Source organism: Cyprinodon variegatus, unplaced genomic scaffold (assembly GCF_000732505.1).
Source record: "Cyprinodon variegatus isolate N-32 unplaced genomic scaffold, C_variegatus-1.0 Scaffold334, whole genome shotgun sequence".
Classification (NCBI taxonomy): Eukaryota; Metazoa; Chordata; class Actinopteri; order Cyprinodontiformes; family Cyprinodontidae; genus Cyprinodon; species Cyprinodon variegatus.
Window position 1 is genome coordinate 780,108 of NW_015150787.1, and position 19,663 is coordinate 799,770.

Here is a 19,663-nt window from a genome sequence, read left to right on the forward strand (position 1 = left end):
GATGTCCGATATTCAGTTTTAAGGCCGATACAGGCCGATACCGATAGGGGGCTGATTATATCGTGCATCCCTAGTTTTTATTATATAGTTATATATGAAACAATGGATGATTTGTCACTTGTTGTGTACCTGCAGTGCTCCCATGGATACCAATCTGCTGAGCAACATACACAAGCTGTTTTCTGAAAGGATTGACATCTTCAGCTCTGTGGAGTTCAACAAGGTCAGTGCTGCAGTTCAGCTGGGTCAATATGTTTGATTAGTCTTGTTAAAGGGACCTGATTCTGGCTACAGTCCTTTAGGGAAGACTCTTTAGTCCAAAACCAGACTTTAACATTTTAACACAAGGGACAATTATATTTATAATAGTAGTTTTTATACTGCCTCTAGTTATCAGTAGGAAGATTGTGTGTTACCAATCAGGTGCTATCTGTTTGAATATATAATAGCAGGTGTCAAATATCAGAGTACTGTTTGTTGTTTCATTTATTAACCCCAGCTTATCGAAAGACGCCTGTGTGAGACATTGTGTTATATGAGGTACCCAGTGTTTTTCTGCTTATACGGCTCTAAAGACCTGACGTTTAATGTAACAGTCTTAGGAGCTGCGTTTGAGAATTTTCAGCACTTAATACGAGCAGAACATGATCTGGGATCCAAAGACTGCTTGTCTGTGTGAACGAGAGAGTTGGAGTATGATCAGTGGTTTTATTTCTCACAGCTTCTCATGGCTGGATTTTGAATTGGACTTTTCCGACTCTGATGGTACAGATGTGGGAGGACCTTAGCATGTCAATTTTAGTATTTGATCCCCTCTCTCACTTTAAATTCTAGACACATGGGAAGTTAAAAAAATGGTGAAAATAAGTACATTGCCAAAGTTGGGGCTCATTTTTACTTTGCACTTATTTAAGGTCAGACTAAAAGGTCTGAAATGTAATTCTCTAGCTACTTATCCACAATGACAAAACGTTTGGGAGAAATCAACCTAAACCTCCCTTGCCAACTTTTTAAATATAATGAGTGCAGCATCATGCTGTGGGTTAGTTTTGCACCCAGTGATTATGGTTTTGTGTCGTTTATATAGCAAAAAAAAAAATTAAATAATAATAATAATAATAATAATAATGAAACAGAGCCAGCTTCAAATGTTAAAAAAACAGCTGTGAATTTAAAATGTAACATAAAACCTGATATGCCCCCTTCTTCTTTTACCCAGGTTTCAGTGATGACAGGAATCATCAAAATCAGCCTGAAAACATTCCTGGAGTGTGTCCGCCTGCGCACCTTTGGGCGCTATGGCCTTCAGCAGATCCAGGTCGACTGCCACTACCTGCAGATGTACCTGTGGCGCTTCGTCTCGGATGAGAACCTGGTGCACTTCCTGTTGGATGAAATAGTGGGAAGCTCTGCCCACCGCTGCCTGGACCCCTGTCCAATGGAGCAGAGTGTGATTGAAGTGATCTGTGAAAGAGGTTAAATATACCAGTGCCACATTGATTCAGTCACTTTTATCATCATATAAGGTGATTACAGCTAGCATAATATAGTAATATTTATCCAAACTTTTTTTTTTTTTTTCATTGATCCTGCAATTCTTCATGGGCGTCATTCCAAGATCGCTATGATACCGTTTGACTCTACTTTTATGCGTACTACAATTGTCTTTTTTTTCTGTTAATCATAAATAACAATAATGAATTCTGTCTTGAAATATAAGGATACATTTTAGATGTTTAGGACTCCCATATGTGTGTGAATAAATATTAATAAAAAGTTAAGCTCTTCCAACAATAAAAATCTTCAGTTTATTTGTGGACTATTTTATTGATGTGACCCTAAATACATTACATCTTTGTTATCAGTCTGTTCTTATGGAGGACCAATCCTGCCATAATTAAAATAAATAAATAAATGCTCAAAAAATAAATAAGCATACAATTAATTGCCCCCCAAAATACAATAAACAAATAAATGTAGGTAGAAATGAAATTACGGAGTGAGACGTGTGTGTGTGTGTGTGTGTATATATATATATATATATATATATATATATATATATAGCCTTTAATTAGCTTCTTTGTTTATTTGTCTTTGTAATAATTACCTTTTTTATTGTCCGTTATATTGTTCAACTTTATTTATTTATTACTTCTTTATTTATGTACATGTTAATATTTTTGTCTGGTTTATTCTTCCTTTGTATTTTTTTTTTACCGTATTGANTTTTTTATTGTCCGTTATATTGTTCAACTTTATTTATTTATTACTTCTTTATTTATGTACATGTTAATATTTTTGTCTGGTTTATTCTTCCTTTGTGTATTTACATTTCTGTGTGCATTTCTGCCTCATTATGCAGATGAGGAAGAGTGTGTCTTAATGGCTCAACTTCTGCCCATTTGCCGGTTAGCAGCCACTGGCCACTGTCACAGCAAACATGGCTACCTACGATGAAGCAGCCATTTAGCCACTGTTTTTGAAAACAACGCTAATCTTATAAGTATTGACTTTTGGGGGGTTACTTGTATGCTTATTTGTTTTTGGAGCATTTATTTATTTCTGTATTTTTTATTATGGCAGGATTGCATTTCTAAAAAATAATAAACGGTGTTTAATATGTCCTCTTTAAACACCTGATGTATATCCTTATAAATAGATCGCGTAGTTAAAGATGGTTTAACTGCTGCTTTTTAGCATTAACGTCTGAAATCCAGGTGATATTTCATAACATGAACCAGCCGGTGAAGCGTCTCCGGTTTGTGCTGTCGCCATCTGGTCAGCTGGCTCTGATTGGCTAAAGCCGTTTGTCCCCACCCTCTTCTGATGACCACGGACATATCTGATTGGCTTAGAGAAAGTTCCATGCCCACAGGCCTTACTGTGGGCGGGTCTTTGCAGCCCGCGGTATGGACTGACAGGACAGCAACTGATGTTCCTCTGGCTCACTGCTGTACTCAATACTGGTAAGAGCTTTCATTTAGTATAACACACGACAAACTGCTTATAGATATTTTTTACCACTGCGGTTTGATGATGTTTTAGCTCAGATTTCTGTGTGAATTCTAAGGGATTCAATGGACTTTGACCCCTGATTGGACTCTGTAATTTATGAAGGTAATACGGTTTTGTTTTGTTGACATTTAGATTACCATTCATTTTCTTTGTCAAGGCTTTTATTTTAAAGCTACAGAAGCAATTATATTTCCAGACAACCACCTGTCCAGATTAAATATACTAATTTCATGTTAATTTTAAAAACAGGCCTATTATAGCAGGTATTAAATATACAGGTCAGTGGTTTCAGTCAGATAACAATCTATTGTTGACCTTTGATTGTGCTTTAAAAAACTTCTCCAGTTTAACAGATTTTTTTGTACAATATATCTTTACATAAACTTTAAATACATGAATTTTCTCCTTGCCACTTGATTTCCTAATCATTCATATAATCTCTTTCTTATATTTGTCATAATTCTTGTAGGATATTTGACCACTTGTCTGTTCATCTGAATTTGAATGCCTGCTTGGCTTTAAAGTGTAATACATGCATATTATAGAACTGACTTTGTTTATTCCAAAATGTTTGTTCATTCTTTGGTGAAGACAGCCATACTATAGGGGGTGAAACCTTTGCATGATGCTACCACCACAATCAAAGCTATTCAGTTGTTTTCAGGTTTAAAAGTCCTACTGTGGGATTTTTTTCCTCCAAACATTTTTAAGTTTGAGGTAACTTGGTTCATGATCCAACAGACCAATGTTGCTGAACTTAAAATCCAACCCTGGAAAGCAAACTGTCACAGTTAACCTTAAATTTTGAGACAGAAAGTTGTCAAATATTGCCTGACTTGCATCCACTGATCTCTATTTATTCAGTGGATTGCTGACAGCCTGCTGTTAGTACGGGGTTGAAGTGAAGCCACCAGTCGCCATATTGGTACTCCCTAGTTAGACCAGTTGGAATGTTAACAATATGTGCGCTACAGCATCCAACAACAATGATTTTCTCATTTTCAGGCAGCTTAAGACTTTTAAAATAAAGATAAATTCCTCACTTTGACACACACTTGGTGTTTAATAGCATCAGTAGATTACTTTAACTTATATTAAACAAATAGGCACATCACATTGCATAGTCAGTATGAAGTCAATGAAGTCTATAAATCATGCAATATAACAGATTATACAAATCCATCAAAACAAAATGAATGTGTTAATGGAGCATAATCATACATTGTGCCAAACGTGCTAAACTGATGTTGTACATGTAATAGACATGTATTGATAGGATTGTTGTGGTAATTACACATTACATATAATTTTAAGATTTTACATAAAGAGTGAAATACAACTAAATGTCTGTTAATGCTGTTGTATTTTCCTATTTGCAAACTGTGCATGCATGATGCCATATACTTTAATGCTGTGTCTTTGCATTACCGTTTAATGTTTGACTTTGCATGTTATTTTTTGTCACAGTGAATTACTTTCTATTTAATCTACTTTCTATTTTCTAATGTTAGATACGATGTCAATGGCTAACTAAGTCAATATCTTTGAGTCAGTCCGAGATAGCCAGACTAATGTTACTGTACCATAGGATACATCAGTGTATACGGTATATGGATTTATGCTGACTGTGAAATTACTTGGAGAAACGTCATCCCACTGCCGGCAAACTGTTTTTGCACCCAAATGCTACACAGATAGGCATTTTTACTGCACATCTCTGTGGAAGTGGGGAGTACCAATATGGCGGCCAGTGGCTTCACATTTTTCGGGCTATCAGCAATCCAGTGAATAAATAGAGATCAGCGCTTCTATCTTGCAATGGCACATTTCCCTAACATAAATATGAATAGAGTTTTTTTTTTTATTCCAACCAGTACAGCTGTGGGAAAAAGTGTTTACTTTTTCACACAGGGCCTTTGTACTGCATTTGTATTTAACTGTGTAATCTTTGACCAGATTTGAAAAAAAAAAAAGAAAGAAAAAATCGGTGTGAGAAGTATGCAAAAAAAAATAAAAAATAAAAAATCAGGAAGTGGGTAAACATTTTCTCACACCACTGCATCTATATTTGTTGATCACTGAGGATTATTGAGAGTTTTTAATTAATTAAAATCTGCTCATTGACATCTTGTTTTTAATATCCACTAATGATGTATGATCCAGTCCATCTAATCAAGCTGTTTCAAATTCCAGACAATATTACTCATACTCATCCTCTTTGTCTGTATTTTCAATGATCTCCACCATCTGTGTCACTTTCCTAAACAAGGGGACAAAAATGGGACGGAACAAGCAGGCGGTAAATCACAGACCAACCCATGACACAGAAAGAGAGTTTGGAGGAACTTTGGGTAAGTTAGAGCCATGCTGCAAAAACATCAAGACACCCTAGGATAGCGTTTGCAGTTCTATATTTAATCTTATATGGCTTTACATTTGTGCAAAAAATGTGTTAATGTGTGTTGCTATGTGACTATATAACGTGTGTATCTGACATGCTCGTTTAACAGAAGCTATATATGTAGTGGTTTTATGTGTAGCTGTCAGATGTATATGTTCTGTCCATATGCCCTGTGTCAAAGTGAAATGTTGTTTCCTCAATATGTTTTTTTTAGACCATTCTGTTCTTCTCCTGTTGTAATGTGATATCGTTCTCCTCTGATTAATCAATTATTAATAATCAAGTATAATTATAATCAGTTAAATTAATAATTGTGAACTGCTTAAAGGTATAGAGGAGGGTTTTCACGAATTTTTGAAAAGACCTGTCGTCTCCACTTTAAAAAAAAAGGCACATGCAGAATCCTGTAGCCGTTTCGGACGGGGAACGCCTATTAAAGGTGTGCTCTAGCACACCTTTAATAGGCGTATAAGAGTGTGCACGAGCAAATTTCTCCTTGTGCATGCACTGTTTAAAAGTTGTTATCAAAATGATCGGTAGTTGCAGCCCTAGTCGTCACCCTCTGTCGTTCTGCCCTTTCGTCACATGATGGCATTATAACCTGTTATTTCCTGTTCTCACTTCTGTACCCTGGCTCCATTAGTCAGTTTCTGTTCTGACCTTATTCTTTGTAGTTTTTCTTTTGTCTTGCAGTTACCATGGTTTGTGGCCTTTTTCATTCCTTCCGGGCAGTTTCTTGACATTACATTAAAAAAGTAGTCAGTGGATGACATTCAAAGCAGCTGTCATCTTGCATAAACATGCTTACTCTGACAGCAAATCACAAGATGATCAAGAAAGCTTCCAAAACGTCCTCAGGGGACGAACAGCAGATAATTGCTTATGGCAATATAAAAGTACATGCCTATACAAACAGAGAGTCTGCACAACTTTAATAGGAGAAGTTTGGAAAAGTCTGCTAATAGGAATCCTAGAATAATGTTATTTAATATAAAACTGAATTATTGTGACTCATAATAAGATAAAATAAAAAATCAAATACAGTCTCTCGGTGAAGAAGCTCATGTTACTTGTGAGGCACGGAGACGGAAGTGTCATGGTTTGGGAATGTTTCGCTACTACATGATGCTGACCTGCACCATGGATTTTGCTGCATATCAAATGATTCTTTGACAACCTTTAAGAATAATTAAGCTAAAGCAGAAGAAGATATTTCGGCTAAAGGCAGTTAGACTAACAATTAGAGGGAAGGTTGTACTATCTTTTTCCTCAGCTTGAAAAAAAAAATTATAGAATAAAACAAGGTGAATTTTTTTATTCTGTTTTTGTGCTGGATATAAAAACAGATGAGACAACAATATATTACCGGTAATTTTTTTTGATTAAGGGGCACAAATTGAAGGAGGCGTCCCCTATTTATTAAAGGGAAGGACTCCAATTAAATGTGGAATAAACGTTCTTCCTGTCATCTCACTGAAGTGCGTTGTCTAATTTTGTATAAGATGAATTATTAATATTTGATAACATCCTCTAACATTTAACTGAACCAATGTGAATAATTTGATGCTTCAGGACACTATTTATAGAGTTGCTTTCTTACAGAGGTCAATATAATCAGATAATATGGTCTTTTTGTCATTTAACTATGATAATATACTGAAGGGATGTTATGTTATTTGGTCACATGTTGGTGTTGCCCTTTTCTAACATGTTTACCAACAATCAGACAAATATTGTTTTTTCCTGATGCTCTTTTACTGGCAGGAATGTTCAACCATGCAGTTTGATTTACTCTTTGTAACAAGTAGGTCTAAAATAATTAATCACATTAATCATGATTAATCGATTATTGAAATAATCATCAACTAATTTAGTAATGGTTAACTGGATTGCAGAGACTGTAAAACATGTCTTTGGCTGACAGAGCGACCCTTTTAGAGCAGTAATTATACCAATATTGTAAAACAAATTATGTAAACATCTTTATTTTATATAAAGAACTTGTTCGTATGACATTATGCTCTATCTAGAACTCCTCCAGCGGAAAAAATTTGGTTTCACCTGGTTTGATTTCACAAAAAGTCTTCTTTAAGGAACCTTTTGCTATCTGATAAAAAAGTAATGGAGAGATTAATCAATTTGCGAAATAATTGTTAGCTACAGCCCTAGTAATAATATTAGAAAGGTCTTTATTCTCTGGTAATATTTTTCCTATTAATTTCACACAGTTCAACTGATTAAGCCTTTTTCCTCCCATCCAGTGTTATGTATTTAAAGTGTTTTTTTTTCTCTTCCAGGTGCTGTTTGTATTCCAGTTTTTCTCCCACTTACTGTGCTCTTCCTGATTGGTGTAAGCCAATCCCCTGAGGCCAGTGTATTCCAATGGCCCCCAAAGCTCCCCTCCACTGACCAGCTGTGGGACCCGCTGGCTCCAATGCTTCTGCTTGGATGGATCGGACTGCATGCCCTTCTCTATTTCATGCCGTTTGGGAAGGTCTGATAGCCTCCTATGTTACACTCTACATCATATCCTTGCAAAAGTATTTGTACGCTTTGAATGATCACAAATCCAAACTTATTGTGACATGGATTACAACATAAATCGACAGGTTGGTTTAAGATAGATTTAATCAGAGAAGCAGCCAATATTCTTCATTGTCAAGCTAGAAGAGGGCTAAGAAGAGTTTAAAGCGTGTAGCAATCCATGTATGGGATACGGAGAACATGTGGAAGAAGTTGCTCTCAAACATAGATACAAATGCACTATTTGGCCTCGATGGGCAAAAACTGAAGGTGTACGTGGAAATGAATCAGATCCACTTACACCTGGCGATGGCAGTGTCCCTCTGTCTGAGCATCGGTTGCTCAGCAGAGGCAGAAAAGGATTAGTTAATGGGAGTCTGGATGAAGGTAAATGCATGGCAAGGCTAGAGGAAAGCCTGCCAGAGATTAGAAAAATTAATGAACAACTTTAACTTCTAGTGGGACACTAACTATAGACATATACCCAGAGCTACAGTGGAATAGTTTGGGTTGTTCTGCTCCAGTAAGTCACTTTCAATCCAGATATTTCTGAAAGGACTGTGTCATAAACTTTAATGCCTAGATCAGGCTTTTAGCTAGGAATATAGGATGTACACCTTGGTGAATCACATCTTTAGGCTTTGGGTGGCATAAGGGAGTCCAGAATCCTTGCAATTCTATAGTAAAAGTATAGAATGTAAAATATCAATGATAATCCACTGATGATCCACTGATCATGATTGCTTTTTTTTTGCCTGCAGGTCTCTGAAGGATTGGCTCTGAGGGATGGAACGCGTCTTAAATATCCCATAAATGGTATATATGGGCTTAGATTGAAGCTGTTGTCTCCGAATTAACAAGGCGTTTATGTTTGTCTGTTTGAGTTCAAGTTTACTTTAGATAAAATTCCCTCTATCTGCCAACTTATAGCTTTTTTTTTTTCAATGCAGTCCTCCATCTGTTTGCTTACATCTCTCCCCAGGTCTACAGCATTTAATTTAGTTTGTTTTCCTCCCCGAGGTTTTCACAGTCTGTGCGTCAGCGCCGTGCTGCTGATGGTGTTGCTGGGGCTCAGGGCTCCTCTTGGATTTCTCTTTGAGCTTCTCGTGCCTCTGGCGGTGTCTGCAATAGCCGTGTCGTTCCTGTTCTCCATCTACCTCTACGTCCGCTCATTTTTGGTTCCCTCTCATGCTCTAGCCCTGGGGGGAGACACAGGTGAGAAACCGAAGTTAATAGCAAAAAATAAAATCACAATGAAATGACTAGCGGCTACTCTCTTTGCATTTGAATTGCTTGTTTGCTGTATCGCAGGATTTTCGATATTCCTGTGGGTGAATATCTAAGAGGCATGCTCAACAGGAGTTTGCAGGCATCAGTCATAAACTGAATTTTCCCTTGTAAGCAAGCTGACCCTGCTGGGTCGACTCATGTATCCTCAGGCAGAAAGCATCCAAAAAAAAGAAAAAGGCGGTATTATAATATTTCTTCTGAGAGGATAACTTCTGTCTCTGTTCGTAACAGAAATAAAAATGAGCATTTTTAATTTTGAATAAATGAATTTTTAAATAAACAATTAACAAATTATTTCTTTCAATATTCATAGTTTAACCATAAGATTATATCCATCTGTTGAAAATTGCACATACATATAATCTGAACAATGTAAGCATTTTAATACTGAAATATAAGGAATAATCCTAAAATCAGGTGTCCAATTGCTTTATTTTATTATTTTAGCTCTATAAGGCAGTGATATAGATGAATAAAAAATAACAAAAAAAAACAAAAAAAAACTTGTTACTAGTATTCACTCATCAGAGTTTTAACTAGTTTGTAAAGCATCCGGACAGATCTACTTTCATCCAGAATCAAGAGGAGTTGACTTTTAAAGATAGCTGAGCTTGAATTTGAATAAATATTACATCCATTTGAGCTTCTAAATATGTCAGATAGTGTATTATTAAAGCTATAAGAAATAGCTTTTAACTGTAGGTAATTCTAACTTGTATGTTAGTGTTTATTTATACAATTTTCTTATTTTTTAAATGGTAAATGGCATGTACTTATAAAGTGCCTTTTATTCAAGTCAGGCTGACTTGACCAAAGCACTTTACACTACATTCATTCACCCATTCACGCACACACTGATGGTGGCAAGCTACATTGTAGCCAGAGCTGCCCTGGGGCTCACTGACAGAAGCAGGGCTGCTGTACACTGGCGCCACCAGGCCCTCTGACCACCATCAGTAGACAGTGCAGGTGAAGTATCTTGCCCAAGGACACAACGACACTGAAAGTCAGAGTTGGGCCTTGAACCGTCAACCCTTCGATTTCAGGGCAAATTCCTACATCCAACACCACAGCACCTTTCCTCAAACTAAAACAGATTTAGAAAGTTGGAGCAGGTGTCTACTAAATCTGTTCTTTTTTTCTTTATTTTTTTGAAGGAAATCCTCTTTATGACTTCTTCATTGGACGGGAGCTGAACCCACGGATTGGAAACTTTGATCTCAAATATTTCTGTGAACTCAGGCCTGGTCTGATTGGTTGGGTGAGTTCAAAGTTATGTTAACCAAATGGAAAAAGTTTTGTTAGTTTATTTATTTATTTATTTTTTTAATGCCAATTCTCTATTATTCTAAAAGTAAGCGGGAAAAAATCCCATGCTAAAAATCATCTGACGCAGTTGATGACAAAACCCAATCTGACCACCAGGGGGCACTGTTGCTCTGCTGAGATTCATTTTCATTCCCAGTTTGTAAAAACCCAGATTAAAAGCTGTTCCTTCCCTTTTGACACAGAAGTAACAGATTGATTGGACACTTTTATCTTGGATCTGGATCATAAAGGAAAAATTTAAAGTATATAGATGTAGTTTCATTTGGAATTAAATATTTATATTACCCTAAATATATATATATATATATATATATATAAACAAGCAATAGAAAATTACAAAAATAATGAGACAGTTAAGGTTTAATTAAGAATACAAAGGCTGTACTTTGATTTCTCTGTAGTCGCAGTATAAAGAGTTAAACCTTTGTACATGTGAATGTTTTAAAGCAATGTGCGTAGGAGAGCAGAAGAAAAACCTTCCACCAACTGGCTCCAGACAATATATGGAGTTTTTTTTTTTCACATCCTAGGAAATGTCAAAACAATGTATTTTCAGCCTTCAGAAGTTTACAGACGTTTATAATATCTTATGTTAAAATGACTGAGTTCGCTCGATTGTGTAATGATAAATATAATAATTTATTTACAGTATGAAGCTAGAAAAAATTTCTTGGTTGATGAGAGTTTTGAATTCTGACATGGCTAGAATTGACTCGTATATTACAAAATGTGAAAATGTTAAAGTTGGGAAATCAGTGAGCAGTGACTGATGAACTGGCACATTGCAGTTGTGCATAAAGTTTTGTACGTATCTGTGTGGTTTGGTAGGGGCTAACATATTCTGCCAAACCGCACAGAGTGTTGACAAAAACTCTGACCAACTTTATGCAATTGAAAGGCTGCCAATGTTTCACATCCTGCTTTGCAAATTAGCTCCAGCTCAGTCAGACCTGATGAACAGCATTCATGATTATCAATTTTTAGTTCTTGCCCAGATTCCCATCCCCCAGCATGATGCAGCCACCTCCATTTACCACAATGGGGGTTGCATTTAGGATGACCTACCTTGATGGTTTTTGTGGCATAAAGTATAATGCTTGAAGTCAACAAGTCCAATTTAGCACATTTTCCTTCCCCTTTCAAAATAATGGTCCTTTTTGTAGATCACATGTAAGTTGTCAGCTGTAGGTGCTGTGATAAATGAAACACCTGCTGTGTCCGAATGTGCGCCCTAACCCCTAAATCCCTCAAACGCTATATAGAGCGGAACTATAAAGTGGACTTTATAGTGAACTCAATTAACCGACCGTTCGGGCAAATGATCACAACTTTTTTGTTGCCTGTTGGTCACATAACTCTGCTCCCTGAACGGTGCCTGCGCCATCTTTGCTATTTGTTACCGTTGTTGGGTAGCAGGCTGTTGTGACAGAATATCCCATAATGCTTTCTTTGCGAGGAAAGGTGAATTGTGGGACGCATTTCACGTCCACTTCTTTTTCCACACTCATTTAAAATGGTGTAAGCACTATACAGTGCCCTAGATAGTGGTTCCAGGTTGTTTCTGTTCCTATATAGTGGTTAGAACAGACATTGAGACACAGCCAATATCATAGTGTAGAAATAGTTTCAGAGATAGTAAATAATTGGTTATCTTTCCTGTGTCCTCAGGTGGTCATAAACCTGGGAATGCTGATGAAAGAGGTGGAACTCCGAGGCTCTCCCTCCCTCTCCATGATCCTGGTGAACTGCTTCCAGCTGCTTTATGTGGCAGATGCTTTATGGAATGAGGTGAACTTTATCTCGAGATACATAGAGATCGATTCAGCTTTTTATTTCCTTGGTTAACTTTTTTTTTGTTGCTATTATTGTATATAATCAGGAGGCTGTTCTGACCACCATGGATATCGTGCATGATGGATTTGGGTTCATGCTAGTGTTTGGTGACCTGGCCTGGGTTCCCTTCACCTACAGCCTGCAGGCTTCCTTCCTGGTTGTTCACCCTCAGACCCTTTCTTTGCTCAAAGCTGCAGTTATAGTAGCACTGAATGGTGAATTTCCTTTTCATCAGGATTAGCTGTGTTGTGTTTCTGGAAAGCTTGTTTAAGATAAACCTGTTCCTGTTTACCATCAGGTGTTGGATATTACATTTTCAGAAAATCCAACTCGCAGAAGAACCAGTTCAGACGAGACCCAACTCACCCAAGCGTCTCAGGTCATTTGTTGTTTCTGTTCCTTTCACATAAGCAATGCTAATTTATTGAAGGTAACTGTTTTCTCATTTCTAATAAAGTAACTCCACTCATGCAAATCCTCCTGATGTCAGATCAGGTTAGGAGGATGGGAAGCTGATGTGCAAATGTTTTTGCCTAATCTGCATTCTTCACGACTCCCTCCAGGACTGGAGACCATCGCCACAGCAACAGGGAAACGGCTGCTGGTGTCAGGCTGGTGGGGTCTCGTTCGTCATCCCAATTACCTCGGTGACCTCCTTATGGCGCTGGCGTGGTCCCTGCCATGTGGTAAGACTGCTTGAAACTCCTGCCTGCCTTGTTGACCAACTTCACGCAGTCTCAGAGGCTTTTAATCACCATGTGGAGGACAGATTATAAAATAACTCATAGAGAGGTGGAATAGAGCAGATCTCAAATGAATCTATCTTCTCTACAATCGTCTTATGATCACTGCTTCAGTTTACATATATCAAAATGGCTAATTAATTTCTGCATTTCTTCCTGTATACTATGACATAAAAGGAGGTTGAGAATGAAATATATAAAATGTTGAGCCACTAATTCTGCAGTATTTCCACACCCTCTCTTTTGTCTGTTAAGTTGTACATTTGTGATGTTTTTCTCTCTACGAATATGTATAAAAAGTTAACATGTTCTAACTTTTCAGTCAATAGCAATTTTAGAAATGTCTCACCATAATGCTCTAATAAATAACATTCTGTGAATTGGTCGCTCCTAAACTGATTCGCTGGAACTGTCTGACAGCATGAAGTAGGTTAAACGATCTCAAAAAGCTTCACATCTTTAGAAATTTGATCGCAGATGATAGAAAAAGCTGCAAATGACTCATCAAAATAAAACAGTTCAGCATCCAAAGCTTTGCATTGATTAGTGATCTCTAAATAAAATGAACTGGATTGGTTTGAATTAAAGCTGCATTGTGTAATTTTCAGTGACATGTAATGGTCAGATGAACCATTACCTCTTTTTTCCAGGTGAGTCATTGCGCTACCCGATGCATCCCAGAAGCACGATCGGTACCATCAGCTCATTTGCGCATGTGCAACCAGATATACATCCGGGGCGCCCTTGATTTTGTTTTGTAAAAAACAAAATCAAGCCTGCTAAACTATAAGGTGTTAAAGGTTAATAATGTATTTCCTGAGAAAATAACTGCCTTTAAATCCTTTCTGTTTTTTCACTTATCTGCAGCCAATTTGGGTTCTGCTTTGGATTTAAACATAAATCTAGTCTTTTTGAGTTTTATGTTTTCCTTTTGTGTAACATTATGGTATATAGTGCATAATCTAAAAAAAAGAAACAACTAAAATGCAGATAAACATGGTTTAATCATATTTTGCCTGACTGCTCTGAGCATGTCTGATGATGACATCAGACAAGCAGTTTAACTGGAAAAAGCATCAAAAGTGTCTCAGAAAAGTCATAAAACTTTATTTTTAAGATTTAAGATAAGTATTAGCAATCTTAGTGAGTTAAGGATAGAAATAAGTAATTTTAGTACCATAATTACATTGTTTATGGAAACCCGGATGTATATCTGGTTGCACATGTGCAAATGAGCTGATGCTACGGATCGTGCTTCCAGGACGGATCGGGTAGTGACAAGTTGTCCCCCTGTTTTGGCCACTCTGACCAGAACAAACATGGACAAACAAAGGCAGGAGAAAGATGTGAATCCGCTCAGTATAAAACAAAAAAATGGCAATTTAAATCGGTCATCTTGATAATACCCAGGCAGTTGTTTTATTATTTAATAAATAATATTTCGTAAGAGCCTATAACTTGCTGCAGTTCCACTCGATAGTAATGGTGATCTCTATAGTCACTAGTTTTCAGTGATGCGCTGCCGTAGTGCAAACGATGTCTGCCTCTAGAATGCAAACCTACTCCTATGTTATTACAGATACAGTAGCAATTTTTAATGCAAGGCAAAGATATGGAGAGAGACTTTAAGTTCATAGGTGATAATAGATAAAATACAGTATATACACCATTTATGTCAGTAAATCCCTGTAATTATTACACACTGTACCTTTAAGGAGCAGCTCTTCCTGCTAGTACGGATGTAGATAATTTTTATTTTATGAATTGATTGAATAAACCTGTTCAAGAAAAAAATAGCTATTTATCTTCATTGGATGAAAAGTTTTTTTTTTTTTTTCTGTTAGCTTGTTAGATCTAAACCACTTGGCAGGGATGTTGTTCTACTTTTTCCAATCAAAGTCTTCCTGCCACCAGTGGCTTAGGGGAGAGGTTTCCCGCTGACAACACTGTGATGGGATTACCACTCTTGTCAAGACCTGCTTCAGTTGTTTTTCTTTTTTTTTTATTGCATTTCTTTTTCTTCGCTTGAGAAAAAATTTATTTCCCTTTTTTTGAGCAAGGATCTTTTAAATAGATTAAGAAATCAGAGCTATAGACTTTTCGGTCGTACAGTAAATACATACAATCTGGGATCTGCGTCTAGATCGTCTACAATAAAAATATGAAACTCTTCTCCTTGAGGAAATAGCTCAGTTCATCCTCCAGGTGAACTCCATGTTTTATAATAAATTATATATACAAGGTGACTCCTTGCCTTTAGATCTCTAATGTATCCACAAGCTGTGGGAAATAAAACCCGTTAGAATCAGACGCTATCTTAAGTCCCCTAAGACAGGATGCCCTATAATCAGTCTTTCAGGGATTTCTGTTCCATATTATTAGTGAGCACATATAGACACTGCAGAGTAAACCACAGCAGCACATATCTTTGTGAAAACATGGTGGTTGGTCAGGATATCTTTACAGATAATATCAAGCTGAGAGGATTGTCAGGCTGTTTGCACATGAACAGTCTTGTAGGTCGCCATCATTCCCAGTGCATGTCAGCAAGGCCTACTTAAACCTGTTTTAATCTCCTTTAATGTTGAATGACAGGACTTTAAGATAGAGAATTCCCTCTTTTTTCAATGCTCCCTACATAAGCTGTATATCAAAGCCTCCAGAGCTTCGGCAGCCAAACACCTTCTTCACTGCTTTCAGGTCAGCTTTGATTAAATGATGTTTTGTATTCAATCCGTGGTTTTCCCATCTGTCTAAACAGATTTCAAGACACAGTTCAGGTAAAAAATAACCATAGGTATTGAAAATGCAATGGTTTGCTGCTTAAGTTTGTTTTGGCTACAACGTCCCCTTTTCTAAGACCTTATCTATAGGGAATTTCATTTTAAACAGGTACGCAGCTTCCTCAGCTCCTATTGGCACCCTGGTAAAGAGATATGCCATCTTTAATTGTTTTAGCATAATCTTTTACATAAAAGTTAAAACCAGTTTTTTATGAAAATAAAAAAAACTTATAAAACGCATTTTTTTTTAAACCTCCCACAATCCTGCAGAATTTGGCTGAAGCACGTTTGCTTAGAAGCATTTAACTGCATATAATTAAAAGTTTCCAGCCTCTTAAGTTTTAAAAATGACATCACAGAGCCCTTTTACTTCTTGCTACTCACTGAGATTGGAAAGACCAGAGAACATTCAAGTAATCCAGATGTGTTCGGTATGGCAGCTGACAGATGTAAATGCATGAATGCAAAGCGAATGTAGAAGTAAGTAGTTAGTAAGTAAACTAAATTTCCATCCAGAGGATGTTTGAAGGGTTAATGGAAAAGATTTTCCTGGTTTTCCTTTGATTTTTCAATTTTTTTGAAGACCTAAGCCCAATCCCAAACTGCCCCCATTCACTACCTATTCACCATCCCAAAGAGGTCATACTTGCTACTGTGGAGGCCACATTGATTTAAGGTGGGGGTATAAATCAGAATGGGATGGCCTCTTCCTTCCACCAAAAAGAAAAGCGGTTGTTGCTATGGCAACACAGCAATGCCCAATCTGCATGGCCGTAGCTCTGTGGTGCAGGTTGACATGACATCTAACATTTGCCCCTTTCTTGAAAATAAAGGCATACAGTCAAATAACACTATTTCTGAGAGGACCTTCCCTTTTTTTTTTCCCAAATAAGTTTTTTTGTCAGTGTGATGAAGATGCAGCAAACCTGCAGAAATTGCTTTTGAATGCCGGTGTTTCCTCCGCCATTACTTCACCGCTACATCCTCTGGCCCCCAAACAGGAACACCCAAACAGAGGGTTAGGGCTTAGGGGAAGTGTTTAAGGGGCGGTTTGGGATTTGGCCACATTGATGTTATTAATTATGTTTTGAAATACACACAAAAAAGGGTCTGAATGGATGTTCTGGAATTTATTTCTTCATATAATATAATATGAGGAAAAGAGTTAAGTAACCTAAAGCTAAGGTCAGTGGATTTAATATGATTTCATGAACTTCCTGTTGGGACCAACTTCTATCATTTTCGTTAGACTTCCGGTGTGTAAAGTAGTAGCCATTCAAAATTTCCCCACTTTCCTTGATGAGCCCTTGGTGGGTCCTTGCCTTTTTTCCTTGGCTGTGAGTTACAGGGAAGTGGGATACCATTCCGCTGGCGTTTGACTGGGAAGCGCCATTTTGAATGGCTGCTACTATACGTCTTTCATTGATTGTGAAGCCGACTTGGGTGGAGAAAATAATAGTAGCACTGTCAGAACCAATTTCTGTGCCTTAGGTGAGCCTCAAATGGGTTCCTGACTGACAATCATTTTACAATGCACAACACCTGTTATTTATTTGATTCCCATAAGGACAATTAATTGCATTTCCAATATAATCGCAAATTAACAAAATGCTACTTTCAAATCACAGAGGCACTGATTTTTAATCAAACTCCAACAAGAGTAGGACACTAAATCCTTCCCTGCAGCCCTTTAGGTGGTGGTAAAATGCTTTAAGTGGGTTTGACGCCACACAGAAAGGTTGAAGTTAGCACAAAGATCCATGCATGCAAGTAGAAGTAAACACTTTTTTCACACAATGGTTACAGTAAAGTCTTGTAACATTGGATTCTGGGCCAGCAAGCTTTCAAAAGCTGAAAGCTCGGAGGGAAACATCTACAATGCAACTTGGGGTTAATGCAAAGGAAAACACTCGAAATAAATTAGCAATTTCGGCTAAATCGTCCACCTTGAAGTTTCCTTCAAGACAAATATGTAACCAACTGCAGTTTTATCAGGGTCCCAAAAAAGTCTATGAATTTGTTCATCTCTCAATAGAATTTACCTGGAACTGTGTGGGTTTGTTTTTTTTTTTTCCTGGCAGGAGAGTCTTTTATTCACAGTTCATTTTAGGTAGCAGATGCATTATGCTGCGGGCCTGATAACCCTTTCAAATTCTCATGGAACTTTCTCAGAGTTTCTAGCAATTTCTACCCTTTTAAATACGAATGGGTTTGAAGGACATATAGCTCTTTTAGCAAAAGATAAAGCCAAAACAGCAACTGTGAACCCTTTTCTAATGTTTTCAGGGTTTTTTGCAAAGAATACGTAGGATTTTATGACCAGATAAATGATAAGACCGTTTGCTCTGCCAAGAAACTGCCTCCCTTTTCCTTGAACCATCCCTGAAATAGCAGCTGTCAGACTTTTGTTACGGTTGACGTTTCTCTTTACCTCTCATTGATATTCAGCTTAAAGTGACTCACTGCTGTAGCAGCCTTTTGTAACTGAGATGTATTATTTCGTTTCTGTCATAATTGCTGGTGCAAATCCACAAACTGAGAAATTCTGCACATCCTACCCCCCAAAAAAGAATCATGTAATGCATGTTCTAGACTGAAGAGAACTGCTCTAAAAAAAAAGAAGAAAAGAATGAGGAAACGATGACAGAGAGACAAAGGCTCTAAGTAAAGGATTAAAAGGTGACCGTCAGGATGAATCAACACGGAACTGCATGAGCATAATCAAACAGCTATTCACTGCAAGTCTTTTGTGCAATGCAGACAAAAATGAAAATGTTCTGCAATTTGCAGAGGAGGCTGTACTCTTGATTACGCATTGTTCAATGCTGTTCATGCCGCTTTTTTGGTCTGTTAAACTTGTTGCTCTTCGTGTTTCTGTTTTCCTTTAGGTTTCTCTCATCTCTTGCCTTACTTCTATGTGATTTACTTCACCATTCTGCTGATTCACCGGGAGGCCCGGGATGAGAGACAGTGCAAAGCCAAGTACGGCCTCGCGTGGGACACCTACTGTCGCCGGGTTCCCTACAGGATCTTCCCGTACATATACTGAAAAGAAAAATATGTAGGATTCAACAAAACGTGTGCAAAACGTTAGTTTACATGAATGAAAAACATGTAAAACCAATCTCTATATTTATATATATATAAATATATATATATTTAAAAAAAAATTTCAGTATGATTTTTTAAAACTTCCGTTCCTTTATTGTATGTAAAGTTGATCATCAATATACATCTCCTTTTTTATGTTGTTGAAATATTTTCTACTAATAGAATAAAGATCCATAAAGTGCCTTTTTTAGTAAAACCTTATCAAAACCTTTGAGCTACAATATCTGGTGAAATGTATTTTGGTGGTGACATATATTTGGAATAAATTAAAACTCTTAATAAAGCTTTGGGATCTTTTTTTGCATTTATTTGACCCATTTTGATTGCCTTAGCATTTATATACCTGTACTCTTTTATTTATTTTAAATATCTGTCTTGGAAGAAAAAGTATTTATTCCTATGAAATCTTTTATGTGGTAGACCAACACAAACGGGAGTGTTTTCTGAGGTGAAGTTTCAAAATAAAAAAAAAACTCAAGCAGATGTGGGTTTCCCATTCTTATACCTCAAATTAAATATAATCAGTTGTCTCTGAAGTCCCCTATAAGTAGTAAATAATTTAATCTCCCTATTTAGAGATTTTTTTTTTTTGTGAACAGTAGTGAACAAACAGCATCATAGAGATCTTTTTGGGC

The 19,663-nt window shown here is 37.0% G+C and overlaps 2 protein-coding genes across 4 annotated transcripts in view; both read left to right on the plus strand.

Annotated features, from left to right (window-relative positions):
- The window catches only part of vps51 (VPS51 GARP complex subunit), a 10,205-nt gene extending 8,725 nt beyond the window's left edge, over positions 1 to 1,480 (plus strand). Inside the window, exons 10-11 of the mRNA XM_015385234.1 lie at positions 136 to 223; positions 1,220 to 1,480. Of these exons, the coding sequence (XP_015240720.1) occupies positions 136 to 223; positions 1,220 to 1,480 (349 nt within the window). The remainder of the gene's footprint in view (positions 1 to 135; positions 224 to 1,219) is intronic.
- Positions 1,481 to 2,900: 1,420 nt separating this feature from the next.
- tm7sf2 (transmembrane 7 superfamily member 2) lies at positions 2,901 to 19,227 on the plus strand. 3 transcript variants are annotated; one of them, XM_015385245.1, is made up of 12 exons: positions 2,934 to 2,966; positions 3,071 to 3,117; positions 5,285 to 5,366; positions 7,714 to 7,910; positions 8,701 to 8,755; positions 8,960 to 9,154; positions 10,387 to 10,490; positions 12,227 to 12,346; positions 12,438 to 12,606; positions 12,690 to 12,770; positions 12,955 to 13,077; positions 18,806 to 18,966. In XM_015385245.1, exons 2-12 carry the CDS (start codon positions 3,112 to 3,114, stop codon positions 18,964 to 18,966), a joined length of 1,293 nt encoding a protein of 430 aa, XP_015240731.1. In that variant the 5' UTR covers positions 2,934 to 2,966; positions 3,071 to 3,111. The 3 variants fall into 3 exon arrangements, with proteins under 3 accessions (XP_015240733.1, XP_015240731.1, XP_015240732.1); XM_015385247.1 differs by lacking the exon at positions 3,071 to 3,117 and having other exon boundaries at positions 2,901 to 2,966; XM_015385246.1 differs by lacking the exon at positions 2,934 to 2,966 and having other exon boundaries at positions 2,983 to 3,117; positions 18,806 to 19,227.
- Positions 19,228 to 19,663: the final 436 nt, after the last annotated feature.